Genomic DNA, 24,925 nt, shown 5'->3' with positions numbered 1-24,925 from the left:
TCAGATAGTGTTCTTTCAGCGGACAACGTAAAACATGGCTGGATCAGGGCTCGAGGTTGAGGCATTTCTGTTGTTTGCGTTGGAAGCAAGAAATGGAATCCCTCCGGTATCTCTTAGGTATGCAACGCCTCGAGGCGCCCGTTATTTCCAGCAGCATCTCGCCCGCAGTGCCAGGCAGGAGATGGCCTCGAGTTTAAGACAACCGACCGAGTTCGTTGTTCTTGTCAGCAACGAAGTCAACCAGTCCCGGCAACCAACGAACGATCCATCAGAAACCGAATCCCCCCTCCCTGGAGCTTCGATTTAAGAAATACAGCAAAATCATGCATGAGTCTATTTGCTTATAAGATGTGTCTGGTTTCTAAGCATGAAATTTTTGGCTGAATGCAAGTAAATTGACAAGAAGCACAGCTATAACTGTTCTCGTTTTACCTAAAGAGCGCAGAAGAGTAGTAACAACATCATGGACCAACTATTGCAGAATAAAACGCGTGAGGCCAAATCGTATTTGGAGCCATGGGTTGTGTTGCATGACTCGAGGCACCCCGGTAGAAATGCCCAGGTGATAACCAAGTTACGAATCTCTTCCAAGTATGTGCATGTGGTGTAAAACCCCCCAAGATAGCGCCATTTGGCATTAAAGAGCGTGGTGGCAGCTGGTACAAGTGGCCTGAGATGGGTCTGGGTGGACTGACATCGAGTGCTGCGGGGTGCTTGATATTTATTGCCTAGGAAAGTCTTCTATAGTTACCCAAGCGCTGGCTACAAGTACTTACCTAAGCAGCAAAACAATCACTTTGTTGGGACGGCCTTCCTTGGCAAGGAACAGCACCAGGAGCCTTCCCTCAGCGAGCGAATGGGAGGCGATCTCTGGTTCTGCCAGTACTGGCGTTGCGCCGCCGCCGATAGGCCCGGCGCCAGTAGTCTTTTATGGTACTCCGTAATCACTATGTAATCGCGTCCGTCCTCTACGATTACTGAATTACTCCACCTCCATCCTTTTCGTTGTCCCAAGCCCTGCAGATGGTCCAAAACTAGGGACCTTTTATCGAGGCGTTCTACTGAATAGTTTCCTTGTGGCCTCGCCCGGATTTCCCTGTCTGCCATTTCCCAACGAAAACAGGGCGTCGCATCCGACAGCACACACATTTGGCCCTCGATTCGACGAACCCTCATCTTCGGCACCATTACCCTTCACCATTACCGACTCGACCGTTCGCATCGAGCTCCTTGACGGCGCTTTCTCCCCGGCTTTCGTCGTGTCAGTTTCGCTGCTACCGGCTTCTTCGAACCTGCCACGTGCCTCGTCTACCTACATGTTGCGGTAGGGCCCTTGCCAACCGCGCAGCGTGAACCACGTTATATCATCTTAATCGACCATCGACGTCGGTTTCACGCCATGCGAGGCCCACGACGGCCATGAGCAGATAAGATGGGCTTCACAACGTTTCTCGGCTCCTCCACCGACAGACTCCAGCCCAGCCGCCCTAAACCTTCATCCTCGACCACCTCCCTCGAAAATACTCTGGATGCAGCCCCTTCCCAGATACCCGACACTGGCTCCCACCATGGATACATTTACAATGAGACACAGCTGGCCGTTCTGCCACCCGACTGCCCTGACCTCCGCGAGCTCAACAAAAGTCTCGAGGCACTCGCCGCCGTTTTCCCTGACATTCAGATTCAGGTCTTCCGCGAGATGCTGACAAACTTCGACGAAGAGTCAAGGTTAGCTGTTGTGGCCGATGCCCTCCTGAAGAACCGCGTTTCCTGGGTCAAGGGTCGCTGGAGAGTTGCCGACAACCAAAGCCTAGAGACCGGGGCAATGAGCGAAGAACCACAGGAACAAGCAGAATATCTGATCCCACGCGTCGAGACCTTCCGGAGCGCCGGGTACAAGCATGCCGTCCAAACATTGGCTTGGCACGAGTTCAAGGGTCTATCACGCTCCACCATTAACGCCGTCCTCGCCGAATCCAACTATTCCTACCTCGAAGCTCGCAAGACACTCGTGTCGCTCTCATCCAAGTCTTGGCGCTTTACCATCTCTTCTCTTTTCCTCCGCCGGAAACCGGTCGCCACAGGTGAAGCTGAGAATCACCCGCTTATAGTCTGGAAATCAACCGGCCAAGGGGCCATTGTACCGTCTGTAAAGTCTACGGGCGATGCCGAGCTTGACTCTGAGCTGTACTGTGACTTGATTCAACCATTAAAAGAACGGCTTAAACAGGCCCAGGAGGACAAGGACCGCGGCCTAGCTTTCCTGTTGAACAACGAAGAGGCCGACGAGGCCGGCGCCATGCATGAGTGTGCATGTTGCTTTACCGAGTCGACCTTTGAGGAAATTACAACTTGCACCGCCGACGGTCACATACTGTGTTTCCGCTGTGTCCAGCACTCAATTAAGGAAGCCGTCTTTGGCCAAGGCTGGCATAGCAGCATTGACACAGATTCTGGCACCCTCAAGTGTCTAGCAGTCGAAGGAAATGGTTGCCCAGGCCACATTCCTTATGACCACATGCACCGCGCCATGCTGGAGGAAAGAAAGGGCGCCGAGATCCTCCGGAAACTCGACCAACGCTTGGCAGAAAACAGCCTCCTGGCATCAAGCTTGCCTCTCACGCGGTGCTCTTTCTGCGGCTATGCCGAAGTGGACGATATCTACTTTCCCTCTCATGAAACACAATTACGCGTCAGACTTGACAGTCTCTTAAGTCTTCTGCTTCTCATATTCTGTATCGCTGCAGCGCCTTTCTTCTTGCCAGTGGTTCTTCTGTCGTCCTTCATCTGCCTTCTTCTAAGTACGAAGCAAACGACAGGTAACCACTTGCTCGCGCAATGGCGTCTAGCTCTCGGCCGTCATCGCCGGCGACGCCGTGGCCTCAAGTTCACCTGCCAGAACCCCGACTGCAGAAAAAGCTCGTGTCTTTCGTGCTCCAAGTCTTGGGTTGATATTCACGTGTGCAACGAGTCGTCTCTAGTTGCGCTACGTACACAAGTCGAGCAGGCTATGAGCATGGCTATCAAGCGTGTCTGCCCACGTTGCCATACGTCATTCGTGAAGAACTCAGGCTGCAATAAACTGACTTGTCCTTGCGGCTACAAGATGTGCTACGTCTGCCGCAAGGACATTGGTGGGGCCAACGGGGATGGCGAAGGTTATCGGCACTTCTGCGACCACTTCAGGCCAGATGGCGACCCGCGACCATGCACCGAGTGCACAAAATGTAACCTCTGGGAGAGCGAGGACACGGACTCAGTGCTAAGGCAGGCCAAGGAGGAGGCCGAGACCAAGTGGCGGGAGACGGAGAAACGGGAGCTGAACGGTGCCGAAAAGGCCTTTTTAGAGACGGGCTTCGCCAGGAACGGTGTCTCGCCGGTCGAGACCTGCCTCAAGAATGGACGGCCGCCGACCTTGCCTGAATTCTGCGACTTTATCGTCGAAACCATATTTGTTTAAGAGCGCACACAGGGGACACGAGGTAACATCCTTGGCAGATTCCTTTTTGCGTTATGCATGCATGGCAAGGGAGATTTGGAGTTGGATACGGTATTTGCTTTTAACAGGTCATGGGCATATTAGGGGAGTTGCAGAACTGGGGTTCATCGTTATTCAAAAAGGGATCAATCGCACACAGGAAGTAAAGACGTCTTCCGTCAATAATGGGCTAAAAGGGAGCATCTATCACGCAGCAATCTTCTGCACCGCCACTTTTTTGTAATTGAGAAAGAAAATAAAATTCACCTTAGTCTTCGCCAGTTGTCCTGCAATGAGCTCATGAAACAACTGGGTCGAGCTCCTATTTAGTCGTACAAACAATCCTAATCCAGTAAACTCGTTACAAACATAAAGGCAACAAGCGGATGCTAACCCGCGACCACCTAAGCCGCTCAAAGCTTGCTCTTGTCATCGAGCAGCTCAGCTGCAGCGCCGCCAATAGCCAGCTTACCCGTCTCCTTAACCTTGGTCTGGAAAATAACCTTGCCGCCGTCCTTCCACATCTCCGTCACAAGCGTCTGCCCGGGGATGACGGTGCCCGCAAACCGCACTTTGATGTTCTTGATGGGGCCGAAGCGCTCGTACACGGCCTTGCCGGCGATGCCGAAGAAGCAGAGGCCGTGAAGGATGGGCGCCTTGAAGCCGCCCATCTTGGCGAACGCAGGGTCGACGTGAAGAGGACTGCGTGGAAATTGTCAGAATCCAGTATAGTAGAGAGCAAGGCAAGATATAAACTTACTTGTAGTCGCCGCTCAGGCGGTACAGCGCCGCCTGCTCCTCGGTCGTCTTCTCCTCGATCACGACGTCCGGGTGCCGAGAGGGGGGTTTGTTGGCCGCTGTGCTGGCGCCTCGGTCCGCCGGCTTCTTCTGACCACCGAAGCCGCCGCAGCCTCTCAGGAATACCGTCATTTCGTTGTAGAAAACTGGTTCCTTGGTCTCAACGTTTATCGTCGTGATGCCGCTCTTGACGATGGCCGCGTTACCCTTGTCAACCACCTCGAGGAGCTTGCCCGTAGATACGAGCTTCGCAGCTGTGGGAATAGGGTACTTCTTTATCTCGAGGTATTGCTCGCCATGCAAAAGCATCATGGGAGAGAAATTGGGGACGATATCGTCAAAGTTATACGGCATCTCCGTATTGAAAGGAGGGATGACGCCAAATGTCGGGACAACTTGGAAGTCGTCAGCGCCCTCAAAGACGTACTTGAGCTGGTCGCGCTTGGCACCAATGCCCAGATTGTAGAGCATCACATCACGCTCCTCGTACTGGAACTCGGTGCCCTTTCCCTCGGCTTTCGTAGCTGCCTTGATGGCGTCGAGGTATTGGCTGTCACCGCTGTTGGATTCCTCTTGCTACAAGACAATTAATCAATATTTGTTATTTGTTTAAGATACTAATGCTACTTTACAACTTGTACCAGTACTGTCGGGAGGTGCAGACTCATACCTTGTTGCTCTTGTTCTCCATGTTCGCCATGACCTTCTGGAGGCCGTCTTGAGTCTTCTCAGGGTGGTCAGCGCGGCCGTCATCGAAGTTCCTGATGGAGTCCCAGTGCTTCAGGACGTCCTCAGGAGTTAACGGAACGTCGACGGGGAAGCCGTGGCCACCGGTTCTCTGCCAGCGAGTCTGGCCAACCCAGCCGCTGCCAACCTCGTACAGACCACCAGTCGGGTTCTTGGGGACCTTATCGCTAGAGAGAGCGAGAACAACAGGAGCAATGTAGTCGGGCTTAAAGGCCTGGACCATCTCCTCTGGCATGATTGTCCTTGTCATCGCAGTGCCTGCGTTGGGTGCGATGGTGTTAACATAGATGTTGTACTTGTAGCCCTCAATCGCAAGAGCTCGGGAGAAGCCAAGGATACCGCATTTCTACACAGCTGTCAGTCAATACTGTATCTCAAAATAAGGCCCGTATGTACTTACCGCAGCGGCGTAGTTGGCTTGGCCAAAGTTGCCGTAAATACCAGAGGTGGACGTGGTGTTGATAACGCGACCATACTTCTGCTTCAAGAAGTAAGGCCAGGCAGCCTTGGTAACCTTGTAGGTACCACGGAGGTGGACATTCAGGACAGGGTCCCAAAGGTTATCGTCCATGTTGTTGAACGCCTTGTCACGGAGAATGCCTGCGTTGTTGACGACGATGTCGATGCGACCGAACGCATCAACGGCGGCCTTCACAACGGCATCGCCATCCTCTGCCGAGGCCTTGACTCCGACGGCCTTGCCACCCAGCTTCTTAATCTCATTCACGACATCGTCAGGGTTGGCAAGATCGTTGACGACCACCGAGGCGCCGTGCTTAGCGAAGGCCAAACTATAGGCACGACCAATGCTGAAAGCCGGTTAGCTACGAATCATCATGGCCGTTTCGGCAGAACTTACCCAGCGCCACCGCCGGTGACGAGTGCAACACGGCCAGTAAAGTCCACCTTGTCGCCTTGCTCGTTGGGGCCCATCTTCATGGAGTCTTCCAAGAGGGTCAAAAAGTCATTGGGGCCGGAGGGGTATTGAGGCTTGGAGAAGTCGCTAGCTTGATCCCACTTCTTAAGAACGGCACTGGGAGTGTAGCTGTCGTCAGCCTTGAGAAGCAGACCGCTGGATCGTTCCCAGCGCAGCTTGGCAACATGGCCGCCGCCAACCTCGAAGATGGAACCGTTCTCGTCGGTATTGTCCTTATGTACCAGGACTGCGACAAGGGGAACAACCCAGTCGGGCTTCAAGTTTTCCAGTACGTCGGGCGGCATCACGGTTTGGGTCATTCTGCTGGCGGCTGCACGGCCAGTTAGCGCACATGGTTCCCTTGTTCGCTCCGCTTGTCACACGTTGCCCTTACCGATTGGTGCAATCACGTTGGAAAGAATATTATACTTGGCACCCTCCTTGGCCAGTGTTTCGGTGAAGCCAACCATGGCCAGTTTAGCAGCTATGTGTCCGATTAGCACATCGTGGATCAATTGGGTTCCACTGGAGTACATACCTGAATAATTGGTCTGGCCGAAGCTGCCGAAGAGACCGGCTGCTGACGCGGTGTTGATAACACGCCCGTACTTTTGTTTTCTAAAATGGGGCCATGCGGCGCGCGCGCACTTGTATGAGCCCTTGACGTGCACCCTCATAATCAGGTCCCAGTCCTCATCCTTCATGTTCTTGAAGCTGACATCCCGCAGAATACCGGCGTTGTTGATCAGCACGTCGATGCGACCGAAGTTCTGAATCGCCGTCTCAATGATCTTGTCTCCGTTCTCAACCGAGTCGTAATTGGCCACGGCCTTGCCGCCAGCAGCCTTGATCTCGTTCACGACTACGTCGGCAGCCTGCGTGGCTATGTGTTAGCGAATACCCAAGCACTGGGATGCGAATATAGCCTGCGCCCTATCGTACCTTTGTTGAGTTACCCTCGCCCTTGAAAGAGCCTCCGAGATCGTTGACAACGACGCTGGCGCCGCGCGAGCCGAAAAAGGTAGCATATGCCTTGCCCAGGCCACCGCCGGCGCCCGTGACGACAACTACCTGGCCGTCGTAACGCAGCTGACCTGCCATTGTGTCTTCGGAGATGAAGTGCTGTCACTAGATGGTGGGCAGATGATGGGCTTGATCCGAGGTTGTTGAGAGTATGGAATAAGGGAATAGAAAGCTGCTCGATGTACGCAGAGTTGATCAGGCAGATGGGGTCGTAGGAAGAAGGACGTGTGGTTTTCTAACTCAGCACGCCCGGCAACTGTCTTGGGTGCAACAAGACGGATGCCGCACACAGAGCCGAGGCAGCTCCTCTGGTCAAAGCCGACGGAGAGCGCTAGTCCCAAATGGGCCAAGACCAGACTTCACATGCTACCTTGCTATAGGTTTGACGCTACATATTTTGTAGAACTCTCCATGAGGTCATGTGGGGAAAGAGACGTTCCCCGCCCCGCCCCCATGTCACATGTCCCCAGTTCAAGGTGAGCCGGGCCATTGGCAGCGCTGCATCTGCGCAGCCTCTGTCGGCAAAGGGTACGTACTGCCCCAGATGTCTTCGGCAAGGTGCCTAGCACTCGGCAACCTCCCAGCCAACACTGGGGGCACAACTACCCCGACTTCACCCTTGTGCTTTTTCTCCAGGCACCTTGGCCGAAGGCATCTGAATGGATACCAGCCACCCCCTCCTACTGGCCGTCTCCGGATGCCGACACAGTTCTGTCCTGGTGAAACGATTGTCTATGTGCATTTTCAACCTAAATAAAATAGGAAATTTAGCCTTGGTAGAGTTCGGTATTATGCTGTGGCACGTGGGCAATGTCGCAGCATGGCCAGTGTCTTCCAGCCATCTACCTCTCCCACACTATTCACTGGTATACTGGTACTGGCCAGAAGACTGCACATAAGCATAAGCAAACTCCATAGTTTGCTTCATCCATATTGTAAGCATAGATATCAAAATGCTATCTGCTCCTGCCCTTTCTCGTGGGTATCAGCGTGCAAGCTGAGTGAGCATTCTTTGAGTCTAATGATATCCACATTGGGAGGTCTGGTCATTCGAGTATGCCAGGTCTTTGGAGGAAGACCTCGTATGTATTCATTCATTACCCCATATTACGGCCGCTCCCAGTATATGTTCCCTCGGCATGAGTGAGCGTATTCGCAAGGTTGCCGAGCATGCGCTGTCAGCATGCATTCCGCCCCGCACTCGGCGGACCCCGCCGAAAGCTTGCGGCGCAGACGGCTCACACGCGGCCTCCCACCCGGCTTCGGCCTCCCGAATATCACTCACCAAACTCAATCCTCATCAGCCGTATCGCCGACCACGTCCGTTCTACTGAGCCACACAAGCCCATTACTATACCGTTGCTAGTCCGTCACTACTGCCGCCGCCGCCGCTATGAGTTCCGCAACTCCAATGATCATTGACGACAAAAGCCCCCTCTGCATCCCTTTCATCACAGGACTGCTGGAAAAGTCCCCCCCCAAGGATTATGAAACCCGCCCTTTTATAATCGGTCTCAACGGCGTCCAGGGCGTCGGAAAGACAACCCTTGTCAAAGCCCTGGCTGATTCTCTCACTCAACTCGGCCATACCACACTCGTCTTCAGCATTGATGACTTGTATCTCAAGCACGAAGACCAGGTCGCCCTTGCCCGTTCCAGACCAGATAATCTATTGGTGCAGCAGCGAGGCGAGCCTGGAACCCACGATATGCAGCTCGCGCGGAGCTTTTTCGAGGGTATCACCAGCGGAAGGCTTACCCATGTGCCGTCGTACGATAAAGCGGCCTTCTCCGGCCAAGGCGATCGTCTGCCCGAGAGCAAATGGGCCGAGGTCAACAGTCCTGGCCAGCCAAAGGTTAAGGTAGTAATCTTCGAGGGTTGGTGTGTTGGTTTCCGCGCTCTGCCGGAAACAGAGGTTGAGACCAAATGGAAGGGTTCCAGCAGGACACTTCAGAAGCACAAGCTCGAACATTTGTTGTTTGTGAACGATAGCCTGAAGAGTTACGACGCAATGACCGACCTTTTGAACGTATTTATTCACATCGATGCCGAGGACACGCAGTACGTCTATGACTGGCGCTCACAGCAAGAGGCCGCACTCCGCCGGGAACGAGGAACAGGCATGAACGATGAGCAGGTTATCAAGTTCGTCGACGGCTACTACCCTGCTTACGAGCTGTTTGCAGATAACGTCAGAAATGGAATCTTTCCAAACAATCCCGGCCATCAAATGAGGCTAGTGGTCGGCAAGGACAGAAGGGTAAAGGATCACTTTGTTATTTGAGGACTACCATATGGACGGTACCAGGATTGATAAATGTAGTGCTGTGTCCGTGTCATCCTGTCATCCTAGCACTATAATACTAGACTCCTCTTTGCCTATACGCCAGCCACGATTGCCATCACCCATAAGTCGTAAAGAGTCGTCGTCAGAATTTAAAAGCATCATCACCTACATATCCCTTACGCCTGGCTCCGACCAACCATATGTCCGATAAACCCCACCTAATAAAATGATGCACGCTGGCTTGTTGAACTCAAGAAATACCCTATGGGTTTCTCAATACTCAGTTGGGGCAGCTTCTCAAACCTCCTTATCTGCCAACATATCTTCACCTTTATGCTTGATTTGATTGAGCTTCTTGGTGATGTTCTCAGTCCTAACACGAACTGCTTCCTCTCTGCTCGCAATTTCGTCCTCGAACTCCTTCACAATGGCTCGCTTATTCCGACGGGCTTCTTTTAGCTTCTTGGCGACTTCACCGAACTGTTCCAGGAACCAGTCACCCGAGCGCTCCCAGTCATCCACCTTCATCTGCTTGAAGAACTGTTTCTGATCGGCTTCACGTTGGCCTTTGAAATGGTCGAGCTTGACCGGAAGGCTGTCACCTGTTAGTGGCCCCACTGGTTGGAGCGACGTTTTGGCTGGATCGTCATCAAAAGGCTGCTTTTGCAGTTGGAAATAAGTCATTCCCGCCAGCTCATCGTCTGCGTAGTCGCAGCTGTCACGACGTCGCTTTCGGGACTTGCTTCGCTGATTACGAGCCGCAGCTGGCAGTGAGCTCTCAAGGAGAACTGGCTCCCGGGGCATCGTCCTCTTGTGACTGGCGCGAGGCGTGCCATGATCGTCCTCACTGACAGGATAGTCACTCACAAGGCTTCCTTCAACCTCTTCGTCTTCCTGGAATATTGTGGAACGCCGGGGCTCTTGGACTTTATCCTTTATCTCGACGCGTCTCAAGTTGTTATAAGGCTGGGGGCTTTGGTATGTCGGAGAATCAGAGAAAACCTCCTCGTCCTTGAAGGCGGAGGGTTCGTACAATCTCCTCACTGCTGTAGGGCGGAGAGCTATCTTTGTTGGGCGCCGCATCGGCGAGTTGTAAATGGGCTCGCTCAAGTAGGCATCTTGTTGGGTTGGTTGTTCCATCCGCGGGGGGGGCATGCCGTTATTTGTAGCGGGTAAGGCTTGAGCCTGGTTTGAACCTAGCACTCGCATCGAGCCGTCTTTACCGATGATGAAGGGCACATTGTCGTCTATAGGGCGGTGCAGGTTCTCAAATGCGGGCATAGTCGGTGGCGGGGATCGAAGGCGGTTGCTAATGACAGCATCATATCGTTCGGAGCGATGGGTAGTAGGCGAGCCGAATTGACTATCGATCTGCGACTCGGGCCAGAAGCCCGTCGCATCGCTGCTTCGCGAGTTGGCCCGCTCCCGATGCTGTTTGGGCGGGGAGCCGTCAGGGGGGTCAAGTAGAGAGTGCATAGGAACAGTTTGCGGCTGAGGCAGGCCAGAATGATTTGGTTGACGTATATGTGAAGCCAGAGGTCTAGCAGGTGGGAGTGGTTTGGGAGCAGGCAGCTTCGCAGACTCTGTGACTGCCAGTCTATTAGGCTGAGCGGGGTCCTGAGGCGTGTCCGAACGCTGTTGGTTTGTCTGGTTTCTGGGCTGGTTGTTGTTTCCGTTTAAATGGCCCAGGTCCATGGATGCATTTCTGGCGTACTGGGCCATTCTGTTTGCGCCGATGCTTGGGGGCATGTTGCCGGCGACTACGTCGAGTACTTTGGATCTTTCGCTGAGCCGATGTGCGACGAGTTGGCAGGGACAACGTAGACTTTGGAGATTCACGTGTGTGTATTTTGAGCTTCAGAGGGGGGAAATAGGTCGAGAAAGCGTGGCGAGAGATGCTGAGAACGATCGAGGCGTGTTGTCGCACGCCGTGAATGGGTATCGAGATGGGAGGAGCTAGCCACCTTGCGCTGTAGATGTCATGGCGCAACAAACAAGATTGTCAACAAAAGACCAGCTAATAGCAGGACCCTTGGGTTGATATCATGAGCTGCTGGCGCCTGGCCAGTGCTCATTCGAATGCCGCGGAGCAATAAAAGGTGTGCAGCGTGAGAAGAAACAGTCTCTCAATTTGCGCAAGTTGGGGAGCAATTACGACGAGACACGATCAGACATGATGGGTAGTCAGACCTCGCTCTAACAATTTTTTGGTGCCACTCCCATCGCGCGTCGAGAAGGTCCAGGTGCTGCTGCCCGTCAGGGGTTCCAAGCACCTCTGTCCAATGGCGCGTACCGCTTGCGGGGGCAGTGGCAGGGAAATGGAAGCTAGTACCGCGAAGTCATGTGAGTGGCTTGTCGCTGCTTCTACCGTGTCGCTGGAGCCGCCGTTGGAGCCACCGGCATCACTGCTGGGCCAAGACCTAAACACTGCAACCCCGACAGTGTTGGCAAATCGCCATCATGGACTAGATGCACACCTGCTGATTCTGTCTCGGTGGCCATATTGGTCATCTTTGGACTATTCAGGCTGACCTGGCAATGGGCATGCACAAGAAGGACTGTGAAGGATGAACATGGAAGGAGGTAGGTACACAGCCGACCGATGTCGACGGTAGCCCTAATTTGTTCCAATGGCTGCGTCGTGGATCCAAGCAATGTCCTTTCTCATAAAAACCAGAGGAAGATTGTGGGGTTTCCCGTTTCGAGGGTATGTCCAAGGATATCGTTCGTTGTCCAGATGGAAAACATCACACACTTGACGTTCGTACCATTCCCGCGTGCTTCGGGTCACCTAGCTGAGGAAGATTCTGTTTGATACCAGTCCATGGCCAGGCCTTGGCAGATGACACTTGCCTTGGAAACCTCCCAAACACAGTCCGTGTAAGACATCTTGATGAAACCAAGGGCCAGATGGAACTCTGTGTCCAGAAGCAAACAGTCTCATGAAAAGGCTCTTCGCCATCCATGTTCTCTAGCTGCCTCATAGCGGACAGGCCTGGGCTTAGATAGCCCGAGACACATATAAAAAAGTGACCCAAAATGCTTTGTTTGCAGGGCGTCCTAATATCGCATCCAAATCTGGCTTCTTTCCAGGGAAATGTCGCCAATCGGTAGGAACTCCTGCAGCAGCGATGTACAGGGAAACAGTCTTGTTTTATCGGCTGTGGCTCTCAGTGGCGACTTTTCTACCGGGTATCTGATGGCGTGTTTCTCCAAAAGCCTATCCGTGTCTTCGTCCCTTGCCAGAACATCAATACATCACCAAGATTAGTCACTATGCCTTTGCCAGACTCATAATCTAGTATAGGAGCTTGGTGCCCTTGAGCTGCTTCCCTTTCCACTGCCTGGTCTCATCAGCCCTCCACCCACAGGCAACCGATCCTCCGATCGTACATTTGTTGGACATTTTCATCGGATTTGGGGAATCGTATCGAAAATTTGGTTGTTGAGTCCCTTGCAAGATTACCTGGCTTCAAGAGGCTGTCAGCGTGATTAGCCAATGTTCTGTCGAAACAGGTATGGCCAGATCAAACTGTGATTCACGGCCAGTGATGAGTAACTTATAGAAGATCGGCCCTCGTGGGGAATGAACCGATATAAGTGTGAGTGGTAGTGCATGCAGGCTGAAGGGCGAGATTGCAAAGAAGCACTTGAGACTGTCGATACTAATGTTGGTTGCAAGCAGGCTACCGTCACCAATCAAGGATTACACCTGGTGCTTTCAGATTGCTAAAACGATCTAGCCTCGGGATGGAGCCCACCTATAGCAGACATGACCATCGTCCTTCACAAAAAATATGTTCTTTATGTGCTCCGACTTGTCTTAATCTATCCTCTTTACCTTTGTGGTGCAGCAGGCGGAGTTAGCCCCTGAGCGTCCCACCACGACTATAGCCAGATCCTCTTCGCCCCCAATCAATTTCTCCAAATAGACCTCACCACGCTCCCCGGCCTATCTTTCCTGTTCCAGCCCTACGGCCGCAGACAAGTGGTTCCGGGCCAAACTTCATATCTTGTGGGGCATTGGACATATTGTCGAGTCTGGCGACAATATCACCCTTCGCCATCTCCTTTCGCCAATACCAGTCCCTTGTTTCCATCAAACAGAATAAATCCATTCGACCGATGGAAAACTCCTTCACCTTGCTTCCGCAAACTACAACGACCTCCCCGTAACTCCTCCAAAATCGCCTTGTCTCTAACCCGAAAAGCGGAAGCGGGCTGCTTCCAGCTGGCCAAGACCCTCTCGCGGAGCCACGTACCGTCGACGGTACGTGTTGGTGAAATCTTGCAAAAGCGCTCTCACCTGTCTGATGGCGGTCGGGTCATTGCCGCTAAGGCGTTCCTTGATCTTGGTCATGAGTCGGGTTGCCTCCACTGGTGTGATGGTACCCTGGGGAAGAAGCTGAATGGTACGCTCAACCCACGTGGTCGTTTGAGCTGGGAAGAGCTCGAACATTGCCAGCAAGACACCGCTGCCATCAGCGAAGCAATCCCGAGGGAAAGTTATCATCATGCCGGCCATAACTTGCTTGACCAATTTCTCACCATGGGTGGCAAGCAGCTTGTTCACTACCTCGCGAATCTGAGCGGCAACTTCCGGCAGCAGGACATCTGATGTCGCAGGGTTGTCGCCTCCGTATGTGAGAAGATCGCGGAGGAAATGGAGCGTAGCCGACAGCGGATCGCGCTGCTCCAGAGTCAGGGCGTACACGGCAGCCTCAAAGATAGGACCCAGAAGCTCTGAAGGGACTAGCTTGTGTGGGTAGTAAAGAAGCGCGTCAATCAGAAGTCGGAAGAAGTCTTCAATGACGTCTGGCAACTCGCTTGGCTGAAGGTCGCTCATCACCCGCAAAAATGTCGTTGTCTGAGCCTCGAAGAAGGCGTAGATGCTTTGTGTGATGTCTTGGCCCACATGTTCCCGATCTTCGGAAAACTCCCGAAGTATCGCTGCCGTGACCCAGAGAAACGCGCCTTGCCGGGAGGCAGCAAAGCCGCCAGCCAGCTTGTTCGCCATTTCTGGCAGCAGAGGCGTCATTGCCGTTCGGTATGAAATAATCATATTACGCCAGCAGCGACAGATCCTCTCGCAAATTGGAACAAAGTCCAAGAAATTGTCCAGAATCGTCGCCAAGACCGGGAAAACCTCTTGCCAGTACTTGACGGCCGGGTTCTCTTCGCCTGGTCCGACGTATGGCACTACGATCTGGATAAAGATGGTAACGAGCTGGAGTTGATCTGTAAGTACTGTCAGCAGTGTCAATCTTAGCAAGTCGACTTTTGGCATCTCACCTGCGAGTGCTAGTTTGCCCTTCTCGTCCGTAGCAAGATTGGCCTTGTTCATCAACCGTTGAACCAATGGGTCGCAGTAAAGCTTGAGAAGCTTGTAAATTTCGGCTGGGGGCTGTACAGCGACGACGCTGGCAACTCCCTCCGTGATCTCCTCTTGACTCATTTCGGGCAGCTTATCGAGAATTTGGTCGTAAAAAGTTTGCATTTGAAGCACTTGACCACTCAGTAGCTGTTTGCAGTCGGTACAGAAGTACTTGATCGCCATAGCGGCAGCTCTAACAATCTCTTTAGAGTCTGTCTGAAAAGAGGTGACAATGTAGTTGAACTGAGGCTCAAGGTACTCAGGATGGGCCGAAGTCCACTCAGTGTATCGACCGAGAACCATGATTGTCGCGAATCGGAGCTTCTCGTGGCTGGGGATTTGAACAAGGAGAGGCATCAGTTGCGGCAGGACGATGCTCTCATCCTTGTCAACCATCTGTCCCATAGCACGCATGGCGAAAAGGGGTGCTTCCAACTCCTGCCAGTGGGGAACTGAGGTTGCTGAAGCTTGACCAGCATACTTGTGCATCCAGATTTTGATGGCCTCGAGCACCTTGGTGAGGCAGTCGGTCACTCCCATCACCTCACAAGAGTCCTTCAGGGTGTCGCCCATTTGATGACGGAACTCACGGAACCGCTCCTCTTGCTCGCGGTCGCCATCAAAAAGATCGTTCTCGTTCGTCGATTCCGACTGTGGATATTCCAAGTGCTTGAGCAAAATATCCACAAGTTTTGAGTAAACATCCGCAAGCTCTAGCCTTGCTTGGATGTAGCGTTCCAAGACGATGTACTGTTTCAGCTCATACCAGAATTGGAACGTATGCTCAATGACATCGCGGTCCTTGTCTCTTGCAGCGCATTCGAGAACGGCATCAACAAGTGATCTGAAGTGACCGGGTTCGCGAGCAATAGCCACAACCCAGGCTTCTGCGGCCAAAGCGAAAATCTTAGTGAGGGCCTTGTAAACTTCAGTGTCCTCGTCGTTAACAACTGCCTCAATCCTTGGGCGCAGAGCGATAACTCGGGGAAGGAGGATCTGGATGGTTTCCAAGTTATCATCCACATCCCTCGTCTCTCTAAAGATTGTGCACAGGCACTCCGCTGCTTCCTGCGATGCTTGGTCGTTGCCCACAGCGTTGAAGACGACATCAAGAAGAGGAGACTTGACAACCGTATTAACGGGAACCTCGCGGAGCCATGATGTAATGCACTCCATCAGCTGAGGGTTTTGGGCAGCGGAGGCTAAGGTGACGAGTTAGCATGCATTACAGAGCAGAGAAAGAGACGGGGGTTACTACCAGATGATTGGGCATAATTGATGAGCAACTGCACAACCTGATCCGTATTGTCACCCAGCAATTCCCTAGTCCGCTGGGAAAGCTCTTCTTCCTATCATTGCCAATTAGACTCTGATCCGTGTTGGTATCGACCCAGTAAAACCACGTCGTGGAAAGTAAGAGGCCAGTCGATGTTTCCGTGATCCACGTACAGTTAAGGTGATTTTGCGGCCTTCGGTCACCTCCTCGGGCAGCACGCGCAGGAAATCGAGAACGGCTGCATGGCTATCGACACCGTCACCGAGGGACGAAACTACCGTAGGAAGCACATCCTTCCAATCCTTCATTTGTACCGCCAGTGTCGCCAGACAGACGCAAAGCTGGACTCGTATGGGTTTGGGGCCGGCAGCGAAATGTTTGAGGAGGAGAAGAATTTGATCCCGTAGCGCAGGTAGTTCGGTTTCCGGGACTTGCGTTGACAAGTCGTAGGTGATCTAGGAATTATCGGTGTCAGCGCGCCATGCTTAAAAAGTGCCACCTCAACAATCTACCTTTCCGCGCAACGTAATAGCCGCAAAGAGTTTGGCCTCGGGCTCCGCGTCAGACTGAAGAATTCCGATAATGGTGCCCCATGCATCTTTCTGTAACATTCGTTAGCAGGAGGCTGAGTTTGGCAGGTCGTCGGAGGCCGAGGCATCTGACAGATTTCTGGAACCGTTCTAGGTATGCGTGCGCCTTCTTCTTGCTCTCTTGTTCGCCGCCTCGCATGGTAACCATGGCTGATAACACATCGTTGGGGGCGAAGGCCTCCAAGGCTCCGTTCGTAGACATGATTAACGATCAGACGGTGTGGCAGGCGCCAGTCGTTCGCGGTATGTAGAGTGCGGCGAGTGCGTGTTCGGGGCGAGGTGGCAGCAGCGGTGCTTATGACGTCGCGCGAAGGGACCGCAGGAGCGGTGGGTACAAGGAAGGTGGAAGATCCAGGCGGCAGAGAGACGCCGTTGATTCTTTGAGCCGTAAGGAGCGTTGAGCTGCTGGTGTGGCAGTTGAAGGCTATCAAAGCAGTGCGCCGTCGTCCAAATTTGGTAGATGGAGGGGGTGCTGGAGGGAGGTCGCGAAAGGAAAATAAAACGTCAGTCAGGCTGGCGGGACAGCGGCGGATCAGAGCACAAGGAACCCCATTCAACCTAACTAAAGCCGGCTAAGACACTTTTAAGGTAAGGAAGGCAGGCGGCAGGGCCTGGGGCCTGGTCCCAGTAACTTGGAGTCTATGGCTTGGACGAGGAGAGGTACTTGCACGGAAGACCCAAATCGCGCGGCGGGGTAAGTACCTAGGGCGAGGCCAGACGGCCCCAAGAGAGAACAGGTACTTCGAGGGGGGCCTGTCGCTGAAATACAGTGCCCATAAATATAGTGAATGCGCCGTATCACATTGGACAACTCTCGATAGTGGGGGCCATCTGCTACTGGAACATCATTTCGCCAGCTCCGCCCAAATTCTGGCGACTGGACCTTGATCATCGCATCTGAACCAGGCAGAGTCGCCAGGCTCATCGCGAACCAGTTGAACCACTAACGAAGTACCCTACGACCCTTACGCGATTGTCGAGTAATAGCGAGCACGAAACGATTCTCGGAGGTACAACAGACACCACTTTATCCAGTTTCCAGTCTATACTCGCGAAAATGACCGGTCGTGGAGGTGGCGGTGGTCGCAGGGTGCTGCTTCCGCCCATCAACTTCATCTTCAAGCTTCTCCAGTCAGTCTTGACCCCATCAGTTGCAGCGCGCAACCGTATGCTAATATGTCGCTAGGCAACACACCGTAGTGCAAATCTGGCTGTACGAGCAGCTGTCGATCCGAATTGAAGGAAAGATCAGAGTGCGTGGGATCCCTTAGCCAGTGTCGCGTCTCGATACAACGGCTAACTTGGAGTTTCATAGGGTTTCGACGAGTTCATGAACCTCGTTATCGACGACGCGGTTGAGGTGAAGCAGATTACCAAGACCAACCCAGAGGAGACTCGGAGGCAGCTGGGTGAGCTACTACGCAAACACAATGGCATCAAAAGCGGCGGGGCTAACACGCACACAGGGCAAATACTGTTGAAGGGCGACAACGTCTCGTTGATCCAAAGTTTATCAGGCTAGAGAGGAACCGAGTTGGAAGGACGTTGCCACGACGGTAGAGCGCGTGCTCTGGGGCGATACACAAAAGTTGATACCACGGATTGGTCACCTTGGAGGCTAGGCGGCATATAGCTAATTGTTGCGGGGACTGTCTGCCGGCCTTTTGACCTCTCCGTTTCCTAGAACTAGACCATGAAGTGGTTGGTCATGCTGCGCCACGGGAACCGGGCCATCTGAGGGCCGAGAAAGAAACTGCTCCGACAGAGCCAGGCCGTACAGCGATACAGGATGCTTTGGTGTCGACAACTCGTTGTTGTACTTTGCTGTGTACCTTCGGATAAAGAGATCATAAAAGCCCTTTCCATGACCAAGTCTCCGTAATGAACCCGAGTCGTTGTCCATATCAAACGCGACTCCGGGAAGAAGCATTAGGTCTAAGAAGGAAGAATCGGGAGACTCCGCACCGGGTTCCCCAAGGACCCGGTCTCTCTGGTTCACAGTGGTTGGGTCAATGCTGGGAATGCCCCATTTGTCCGGCTGCAGCGATTCGTAGTCGTGAAGGTCACGCAGACGGACCATATCCATGACCCTTGGAGGAGTCTCTCCGGGCGCGAATGGCGATTTGTGTAGATACGGAATGTAGACATGCTTCCCGGATGACAGGGCATGGCGCACGATGTCGTCCGTCTGGATTTCACCCGAAGGCATCGAAAGAAAGATGCTGACCCTTTGTGCCTCCACATATGGGTTGGACGTTTTGAGAGTCTCGCAAACAGTGCGACCTAGAGCTAGGGTCAAGGCCAGGCCAAGCTAAGGAGGGTTGGGGTTATGGATAGGCACTACTTACTTTGACTCCTGATAGAGTCGTGCGCGATATTGGCAAGCCTGTCCTTCATGACTGAACGCAGTTGCTTCTTTGCAGCCACCAGCGAAGCCATCGCTTGGAGGGTTTACGGACCCAAGCTAATAGACCGAGACGAGAAGATCCCAGCAGCGGGTGGCAGAAGCTTTGGCGTGCAGAGACCGGGCCCAGTCAGCGACGTTTAGATTCGCAGTGACAATGGAAGACAGGGAGCAGTTAGTTGACGGTTTATAACGGTTGATTTAGTGTATGAATGTATTGCTTGTTTCCTCCGATCGCCGGTGGATTTCTACCCTATACAGCGATATTCGCTCCCCAACGCGCTTATGACAATTGAGATGGAGAAATGCAATAAACCATATCATTATCTTGAAAATGTAACTAATATTAGTGTGCATGGACTTTCTAAACAACCACTGACCATCCTTGTACGGTCGTTATGTTTTGGCAGGAATAGTGCCCACTGTCGGCGGTGATGGACTTTTCGAAGAGGTTATTGCCAAATTTGTACATAACTTTGAAAGTGAAAAAGGGGTTCGCGTCACCCTCTCACCTGGCCGGGACATTGGCATGTCGTAGTGTATAAGGCACGGCGCGGCAATCTACGGCTGGTAGTGTCCCCGTGTATCTAATACTACACTGCGCAGTTGAGCTAGCAAGGCTCGTAGGGGGGAGGGGGCTCAATCACCTTGGCGCGGCCAAACGTGTAGTAACACCAACAACACGACTGTCTCCACTGGGCGACAACGAATGCAACATCGAGCTCTACAAATTGCTCGCTGGCTGTCTCTTGAGTCGGCCCTGGCGTGCCGGTTTGCATGCAGAACCCATATGCCCGAGCATCGTTGACATTGCCGAGGTGTCTTTCACATGTACTTTTGACGGCGCTCTTGCCGTGTCGATTTCCCCCCAACAACCCAGATAGTCAAGCCGAGTTGCTAGGGTGGGAGCTCAGGCCTTTACTGAGGGCGACTTGTGGTTGCGCCAGTGGAGAAAAGTATCGGAACCGACCGAGTGGTTGGCCGCTAAGGTAGGTTGGATGTTGGATGAGACACTGTCAGGCGAATTCGTGTTGAGGATTCTGGGGACCGCCAACGTGTACCGCGGTAAGACAAGAACAAAGGTTCATGCGCGCTTCATGGTGCAGGCAGAGCGGCTGAGGTGGGGGGGGGGGGGGGGGGGTGATAGTTTTGGTTCTGCCAAGTAATTAGAATGGTGGCTGTGTTGATCACTTACTGGCGAGTCCACGCGGCGGAGGGAAAGTTGAGGCGTTGTTGGGTGTCCCTTGAAGTCTCTACTTCTTCATGGACTGGGTGACGGCGGGTCAAGCAGTTTTAACAATCATTTTTCATCCAAGGTCCCTTGCCTCCAAACAGATGGCGTGTTGCACGATGCGCGTCTGGCCGATCCTCTTGCGGCAGCTTGCAGCATTAGTGCTCCTCTATTGGCGGGTGGACTCCCGATTGGGGAAGAGGACGCTGATGGATGTATCCTGTAATTCATGATACTCGACATGAACGTCAGCTCCCTTTAGCTCACCGAGGGGACCCCGGATTCTCGGGGAACTGAGCGGGGGTCTTGGGGTATGGTTGGTGAGGGGGGGGACGCACAGAATCACAGTCATTGCTTTGCATAGCCTAAGTAGAGAGGCAACGAGGATGCGAGACGTCGGCTGGCATCGGGGGCTGAACGAGGGCCAGTGAGAATAAACAGAGGCAACGCGCCAACCAATTTGCCAAGGCGCGGCATTCCACTACCCTGCTTCGTGACTCTCCTGACGGCTTTATCGGGTTTGGCCTCGTTCTTGGTATTCGACGAGGATGTGTGGTTCAAATCTCCTGGCGCTGCACGACTGAGGGGAAGGCGTCTGGTGGGAGTCACGCAAATGGACGAGACAATGGAGAGAGGCAGAACGCCAAGACTGGCGCACGACGGAGTGACTTCTCCAACTAAAAGCCTGGGAAGATGGTCACGAAGAGACCTTGAGCGAGGCAAAAGCGTGGCAGAGCTCATCTTCCTTGGCTGGGGGAACCATGAGATGAAGCGATTCAAGGGTTGGTACATCGGAAAATATCGAAATTCAACCGATGGACGTACGCATATGAAGGGGGGGAGGACTGACTTTGTAGAGAGCTTGGGTCGGCTTGGGACATTTGTGTGAAGTGTGGTGCGTAGTGTATGTGAGTTTGCTAAGGTACCTGCTAGGCTACTGCCCCTTGAATCAAGGTACGGCACCCTGGGGGATCAAAGTATCTTGTACCATGTACTTCAAGATGTTATCTGCTCCAGCCACAGCGCCATCCACGGTTGAGGCAGACGCAAAGACACGAGAGGAATGTTGAAGAATGACACGTTCAACGCACCAGAGGCAGAGGCAGACACAAGGACGGGTCACATGATAGGAAAGGAAGGAGCAGATTACTGAATATACCCTCATCATCCAACGCCAACAGCCCTGTCACCCGTCCACTGACACCCTGAGTCCAGTGTCCGTTCGCCAACGCCGAGGAGCCAGGTGGAGCCAGTGTCCTGCAGCACCCTGCAATGCCTGCACCTCCACCTCACTCTGCGGTCACCTCAGTGAGGGCGCTCCACAGCTTACTGCACCCTTATTCGCAGGTACCAAGCCAGCCAACCAAAAAACCACTTCGTCACCTCCAGTAAAGCAGCAGGGTTCCTGTACTGCACATGTACTATGTAGGTTATAAGGCCGCTCCCGAGGCCCCCTTCTCCCTGTGCGTCGATTTGTCGATTTGCCCTGCACAGCGCAGTTCTGATCGGCTGTGGGGCACGACACAGAGCAGTTACACTACACAAAAACGCCCGCAGTAGGTACTGAGTACCTTGGCACCCCCCTCCCTCCAATTGACCCCAAGACCTAGCCTAGTGTACACTAGAAGCTTGAGCCACAGACACGATTGTGGAGATCCACTCGCCCTTCAAGGGCAAGAGCCAAGATTTCCCCCAAGCTCCCCGTCCTGTAGACTGGCTCTCTGCCTCTGTCTGCCTTTGCCTTTCTCGCCGCGGTGCCGTGGTACGCTTGTTGTCTTGGTCCTCTCCTCAAATTCAAATACCTTGGGCTGCCCCTACCTCCTCGCTTTTCTCCCTTGTCCTTCCCCTACTGTGTCTCTCTTCCCACACCTACTTGTCTTGAGACTGACCTAACCTCTAACCTGCCTCAAGCAAGGTATCGTCGTCCCCTGCCCTGAGGCCCGTCGCTTCCGTACTTCACCATCACCTTTCAAAGCTTGCCAAAAAGCCCCGAGCCCCCGAAAACACCAAGGTAGTCGCAGCTTGGTTCTTCCCACACGCCCACCATGGCCCAGATCCCACCGCCAAAGTCCAAGCTGGACATCCTAGCCAGGATGCAGACAAAGGGCCCCTTCTCCGTGCCGTCGCCCGGCGCGGAGGCCAAGGATGGCGAGACTGTGCCCCGTCGGCTCCCCCAAGCCGTTCCGGACTTGATCATTACTCCCGGTGGCACCATCACCACCACCTTCGATCTCGTCAAGCAGAGCGCCGAGAAGTATGGCAATGCCAGGTGCCTGGGCTCGCGAAAGCTCGTCAACACCCACCGGGAGACAAAGAAAGTGAAGAAGATGGTCGACGGCGAGGAGCGTGAGGTCGACAAGCAGTGGACCTACTTCGAGCTGAGCCCTTACGAATACATCACTTTTCACGAGTACGAGCGCCTTGTTCTCCAGCTCGGATCTGGTTTGCGCAAGCTGGGTTTGGCCAAGGCCGATCGTGTGCACCTTTATGCGGCGACGAGTGCCCATTGGCTGGCAATGTCACACGGTGCCGCATCGCAGTCTATGCCAGTTGTGACGGCCTACGATACGTTGGGTGAACAGGGTCTGAAGTACTCCATGGTCGCGACTGCCGCCAAGGCCATCTTTCTCGACCCTCACCTTTTGCCTACTTTGGTTAACGTCCTTCACGAGGCCAAGGATGTCCGCTACGTCATCTGGAACAACCAGAACCAGATCCAGCAGGCGCATTTGGAGCAGCTCAAGTCCGCGCACCCCGAGGTCCAAGTCCTGAGCTTCGAAGAGCTGCGTAAACTCGGCGAGGAGAACCTGGTCGACCCTGTCCCTCCCACTACCGAAGACCTGTGCTGTATCATGTACACTTCTGGCTCCACTGGCACACCCAAGGGTGTCCCTCTGAAGCACAAGGCCGTTGTTGCTGCTGGTAAGTTGAGCCGCCTTCCTGGCAGTGCATACAGAAACACTAACGCACTCAAGTCGCCGGTGTTAGCGCCGTTGTGCAGCCCTTCATTGGCCCTGGCGATGGCCTTCTGACCTACCTCCCACTGGCTCACATTCTTGAATTTGTTTTTGAGAACGCTTGCATCTACTGGGGCGCCACCATGGGATATGGTAACCCCAAGACGTTGTCTGACAACTCTGTTCGAAACTGCGCCGGTGATATCAGAGAATTCAAGCCATCCGTCATGGTCGGTGTTCCTGCAGTCTGGGAGACAGTGAAGAAGGGAATTATCGCCAAGGTCAACGCTGGTAGCCCTCTCGTCAAGACTCTTTTTTGGAACGCCCTGTCTGCAAAGGCGCATTTGATGAGCGCTGGTCTTCCCGGTGCAGGCCTGCTCGATTCCGTGGTCTTCAAGAAGCTTAAGGAGGCAACCGGTGGACGCCTGAAGCTGTGCATGAACGGAGGTGGTCCCATCGCGAAGGAAACCCAGCAGTTCATTTCACTGGCCATCGCCCCGATGATCATTGGATATGGCCTCACCGAAACGACCGCCATGGGCTGCCTCATGAACCCCTTGGAGTTCAACGTCAACAACATGGGAGCTATGCCTGCATCCATTGAGATCAAGCTGGTTGACTTTGCCGAGGCCGGCTACTACGCCACCAACAAGCCTAACCCTCAGGGTGAGGTGTGGATTCGTGGGCCGTCCGTTCTGGAAGAGTATTACGAGAACCCCAAGGAGACAAAGGAGGCCCTCACCGAGGATGGGTGGTTCAAGACCGGTGACATTGGCGAGTTCGACAGCAACGGCCACCTCAAGCTCATTGACCGAAAGAAGAACCTGGTCAAGACTTTGAACGGTGAGTACATTGCTCTAGAGAAGCTCGAATCCATTTACCGCGCTGCCGCGGTAGTTGCAAACATTTGCATCTACGCCGATGCCCAGAAGGCCAAGCCCATCGCAATTATCGTCCCCGCCGAGCCTGCTTTGGTCAAGCTCGCAGAGAGCATTGGTGTTAAGGGTAGCACTCTCGAGGAGCTAGTCCACGACAAGAAACTGCAGGGCGCTGTTCTCAAGGAGCTGCAGAACGCTGGTCGGCAAGGCGGCCTCTCTGGCATTGAAATTATTGAAGGCGTTGTCTTGTCCGATGAGGAATGGACGCCACAAAATGTAAGTTTCACATTCATGACATTTGCCCTCCCACGTCGATTGGGCCTCAGTGGCGACTAACACGGTATAGGACCTGGTAACGGCCGCTCAAAAACTCCAGCGCAAGAAGATCTTGGAGAAGTACAAGGACGACGTTACTAAGGCCTACGGTTCTTCGTCTTAGGATGGCAATCGAGGTTCTGCTTTGTTCGATTATTGTCATGTCCTTGGATCTTGTAATTCCCCTAATTTTGCGGCAAAGGGTGGGTTGGCTACGGAACGCTTGATATCCAGGAGTACAGTGTGCGTGATTCGACCTTGTAAAACAATGATGGCATAACCATCAGTATGTGGAGGGGGCTTCGGGGCCTAATCCGGAAACCTTTAATCTAGCTCGTATTTCATATCCTGTTCCATTGACGATGCGATGCAACGCAGTAAAGTACTCCTGTCTGCCTGTCTTCGTCGCATGGGCGGACTCCGTCTCTCCATGGATTTAACGGACGACAGAGGATGGTTGTGCCCGACGACACTTCATCATCCACCCTGACCCGGGCGGCCCGAATCGCGATCCCCTCAAGTTCACACTATACCGACAGGCACCTTGGGGGGGCCATCATCGTTACCGATGCACCTGTCCACATGACCCCTCGTCGTTTAAGTGGCACGCTCATCTAAGAGATTAAGAAAAGACACATTTCGCAGTAAATC

General features: G+C 53.5%; 8 protein-coding genes across 8 annotated transcripts; 4 read left to right on the top strand and 4 right to left on the bottom strand.

Moving 5' to 3' along the window:
- Nucleotides 1-1,432: 1,432 nt before the first annotated feature.
- EsH8_IX_000670 (uncharacterized protein) lies at nucleotides 1,433-3,460 on the top strand (the record flags this gene model as incomplete). The annotated part of the gene is made up of 2 exons (XM_083267006.1): nucleotides 1,433-2,692; nucleotides 3,107-3,460. The coding sequence occupies 2 exons, from the start codon at nucleotides 1,433-1,435 to the stop codon at nucleotides 3,458-3,460; spliced, it is 1,614 nt and encodes a 537-aa protein (XP_083130571.1).
- A 431-nt stretch (nucleotides 3,461-3,891) lies between these two features.
- EsH8_IX_000669 (bifunctional hydroxyacyl-CoA dehydrogenase/enoyl-CoA hydratase FOX2) lies at nucleotides 3,892-7,040 on the bottom strand (the record flags this gene model as incomplete). The annotated part of the gene is made up of 8 exons (XM_083267005.1): nucleotides 3,892-4,180; nucleotides 4,239-4,852; nucleotides 4,947-5,369; nucleotides 5,424-5,832; nucleotides 5,883-6,270; nucleotides 6,334-6,423; nucleotides 6,478-6,814; nucleotides 6,882-7,040. The coding sequence occupies 8 exons, from the start codon at nucleotides 7,038-7,040 to the stop codon at nucleotides 3,892-3,894; spliced, it is 2,709 nt and encodes a 902-aa protein (XP_083130570.1).
- A 1,315-nt stretch (nucleotides 7,041-8,355) lies between these two features.
- On the top strand, nucleotides 8,356-9,246 carry EsH8_IX_000668 (P-loop containing nucleoside triphosphate hydrolase protein; the record flags this gene model as incomplete). The annotated part of the gene is made up of 1 exon (XM_083267004.1): nucleotides 8,356-9,246. One exon carries the CDS (start codon nucleotides 8,356-8,358, stop codon nucleotides 9,244-9,246), a length of 891 nt encoding a protein of 296 aa, XP_083130569.1.
- A 300-nt stretch (nucleotides 9,247-9,546) lies between these two features.
- On the bottom strand, nucleotides 9,547-10,998 carry EsH8_IX_000667 (extracellular mutant protein 11-domain-containing protein; the record flags this gene model as incomplete). Its single annotated transcript, XM_083267003.1, has 1 exon — nucleotides 9,547-10,998. One exon carries the CDS (start codon nucleotides 10,996-10,998, stop codon nucleotides 9,547-9,549), a length of 1,452 nt encoding a protein of 483 aa, XP_083130568.1.
- A 2,449-nt stretch (nucleotides 10,999-13,447) lies between these two features.
- EsH8_IX_000666 (mRNA transport regulator MTR10) lies at nucleotides 13,448-16,691 on the bottom strand (the record flags this gene model as incomplete). The annotated part of the gene is made up of 6 exons (XM_083267002.1): nucleotides 13,448-14,487; nucleotides 14,542-15,825; nucleotides 15,882-15,972; nucleotides 16,073-16,354; nucleotides 16,412-16,501; nucleotides 16,563-16,691. The coding sequence occupies 6 exons, from the start codon at nucleotides 16,689-16,691 to the stop codon at nucleotides 13,448-13,450; spliced, it is 2,916 nt and encodes a 971-aa protein (XP_083130567.1).
- An 855-nt stretch (nucleotides 16,692-17,546) lies between these two features.
- On the top strand, nucleotides 17,547-18,011 carry EsH8_IX_000665 (mRNA splicing protein SME1; the record flags this gene model as incomplete). The annotated part of the gene is made up of 4 exons (XM_083267001.1): nucleotides 17,547-17,620; nucleotides 17,676-17,742; nucleotides 17,805-17,898; nucleotides 17,956-18,011. 4 exons carry the CDS (start codon nucleotides 17,547-17,549, stop codon nucleotides 18,009-18,011), a joined length of 291 nt encoding a protein of 96 aa, XP_083130566.1.
- Nucleotides 18,012-18,122: 111 nt separating this feature from the next.
- EsH8_IX_000664 (5-formyltetrahydrofolate cyclo-ligase) lies at nucleotides 18,123-18,928 on the bottom strand (the record flags this gene model as incomplete). Its single annotated transcript, XM_083267000.1, has 2 exons — nucleotides 18,123-18,772; nucleotides 18,838-18,928. 2 exons carry the CDS (start codon nucleotides 18,926-18,928, stop codon nucleotides 18,123-18,125), a joined length of 741 nt encoding a protein of 246 aa, XP_083130565.1.
- A 3,241-nt stretch (nucleotides 18,929-22,169) lies between these two features.
- EsH8_IX_000663 (uncharacterized protein) lies at nucleotides 22,170-24,398 on the top strand (the record flags this gene model as incomplete). The annotated part of the gene is made up of 3 exons (XM_083266999.1): nucleotides 22,170-23,046; nucleotides 23,100-24,235; nucleotides 24,306-24,398. The coding sequence occupies 3 exons, from the start codon at nucleotides 22,170-22,172 to the stop codon at nucleotides 24,396-24,398; spliced, it is 2,106 nt and encodes a 701-aa protein (XP_083130564.1).
- Between the last annotated feature and the right edge of the window lie 527 nt (nucleotides 24,399-24,925).

Source organism: Colletotrichum jinshuiense, chromosome 9, assembly GCF_051148585.1.
Source record: "Colletotrichum jinshuiense chromosome 9, complete sequence".
Taxonomy (NCBI): Eukaryota; Fungi; Ascomycota; class Sordariomycetes; order Glomerellales; family Glomerellaceae; genus Colletotrichum; species Colletotrichum jinshuiense.
Note: the sequence above shows the minus strand (reverse complement) of the source record. Positions and strands in the feature narration are given on the sequence as shown.